At 50.2% G+C, this 2208-nt stretch overlaps 1 protein-coding gene across 1 annotated transcript in view; it reads left to right on the forward strand.

The window, feature by feature from the left end:
• LOC139387278 (neurturin-like) overlaps positions 1-2208 on the forward strand; it is a 23737-nt gene extending 21529 nt beyond the window's left edge. The window contains exon 4 of the mRNA XM_071133392.1: positions 875-2208. Coding sequence (XP_070989493.1) covers positions 875-1344 — 470 coding nt within the window. The 3' untranslated portion in view covers positions 1345-2208. The remainder of the gene's footprint in view (positions 1-874) is intronic.

Here is a 2208-nt window from a genome sequence, read left to right on the forward strand (position 1 = left end):
ACATCACCTCACATCACCTCACACATCACCTCACACCACACCACCTCACATCACACCACCTCACACCACACCACCTCACACCACACCACCTCACACCACACCACCTCACACCACACCACCTCACACCACCTCACACCACACCACCTCACACCACACCACCTCACATCACCTCACACATCACCTCACACCACCTCACACCACCTCACACATCACACCACCTCACACCACCTCATACCACACCACCTCACCTCACATCACCTCACACATCACCTCACACCACCTCACATCACCTCACACCACCTCACACCAGCTCACATCACATCACATCACACCACCTCCCACATCACACCACCTCACATCACATCACCTCACACCACCTCACACCACCTCACATCACACCACCTCACACATCACACCACCTCACATCACACCACCTCACATTTCCCTGCACTGCCAAGGGTGCTAGGCCTAGAGTAGAAATATAACAGGTAGAGCTGTACTTCATGTTGTATGATCCTTCAACACAGCTTTTAATAGGCTGATGATGTGTTATGTGTTTCTATCCAGCAACATTAGACAGAAAGGAAATTACATCTGGTGAATGCTGAAAGTCACTGGGATGTGGCAGAGGTTCTGGTTTGAGTCAATAGCTATCTCTTTTTTGTGTGTCCGAGGCCTGAGGGGAGGTGTAGAATAGATTGCTGTGATCTCAAGCCTCCCTGTCCCTATATCCTGCCATGCCTGCATCTGTCTGTCTGTCTGTCTGTCTGTCTGTCTGTCTGTCTGTCTGTCTGTCTGTCTCACTTCCCCTGCCTCTGTACCTGTTTCTCTACCCCTATCTAAGTGTCCTTTCTCTCTCTCTGTCTCCTTCCAGTCTCCCACCTTCTCCAGAGCTTCACCGAGGGAGAACTGAAGAAGGTGATCGGGACTCTGATTGACAGGAGTAGCAAGAGGAGAGGCAGGAACAGTAGAGAGGAGAGCCAGGAGAGCTCCTCCCAGACGACTAAGGGAGCTAAGAGTGGGCGCAGGAAGAGGTTAAAGCCGTGCTCTTTGCGGGAAGTGGAGGTGACGGTGGGGGAACTGGGGCTGGGCTACGACAGCGACGAGACTCTCCTCTTCAGGTACTGCAGCGGCAGGTGCACCGCGCGCCGACGACGCAACTATGACATTGCCCTGGAACACACGAGGAGGGCGGGGCTCATTAAAAAGGGGCGAAGAGACAAGGTGCAGTACAGCCCGTGCTGTCGGCCTATCGCGTACGAGAAGGATATCTCCTTCCTGGATAACAACAGTAGATACCACACGGTGCAGGAGGTGTTGGCACGGGAGTGTGGCTGTGCGTGACCCTGGGGGAGGTGGGTAAATGTTTAATAACGACCACATCCTCTGAACCACCAATGAGTAATGGCTACTGGGATGATGTCATAAGAGAATAATATGATGTCTCAGTGTGGATGCAATGCCTCATGAAAAGCGAGAGACTTGTCATCGCAGGTGTTATGGTCACGTGATGCAGGAAGTGTCGGCTCTGGAGGCATTGCTGTGCACGATCTCTGAACATGGGGCCTGTTCCCGGAAAGATCCGTGGAGATTTCTTTTATCCGTCTTGTTGTACTGGCAGCTTTGCCTTTCGAAGGGCAGCGTTCAGGAGGACCCAGCATTAAAATAAAACATCAATATGCTCTATCATAGAGAACAGAATTCATTGTTATGTACATGTATTTCGGTTGGATACATGGATATTACCCACGGATACCGGATTACAGCAGAAAACAGGACGATGCCTATGGGTGAACTTTTTGACATTGGGCCAATAACAGGAGGGCGACGTGTTGGCGAACATTCAGATAGATGTGATTGTCTGTCACGTGGAATATAGGGACTGCGATCAGCTCTGTGAATTCCATTCCTATCTGCAAGGTTGTGAACCTTTCACCTCATGGAATGTGAGTCTGCCCTCTGGTGGCGTTGGAGCTGCAGGACCTCCATGTTCTATGAGAAGGAGCACCGATGCCTTCTGGGATATCACGTCAGGTCTAGTTCATGTTGTCATGTGCACAGGATACACGTGGTACGCAGTACAATGAAATGCTTACCTGGAGATACACGTGGTACGCAGTACAATGAAATGCTTACCTGTAGATTCATTCTCGGCGATGCAACATCATAAAAAGACAGAAGTCAATAAATGTAAGAATAATAAAAAAA

This window comes from Oncorhynchus clarkii, chromosome 28 (genome assembly GCF_045791955.1).
Source record: "Oncorhynchus clarkii lewisi isolate Uvic-CL-2024 chromosome 28, UVic_Ocla_1.0, whole genome shotgun sequence".
NCBI lineage: Eukaryota > Metazoa > Chordata > Actinopteri > Salmoniformes > Salmonidae > Oncorhynchus > Oncorhynchus clarkii.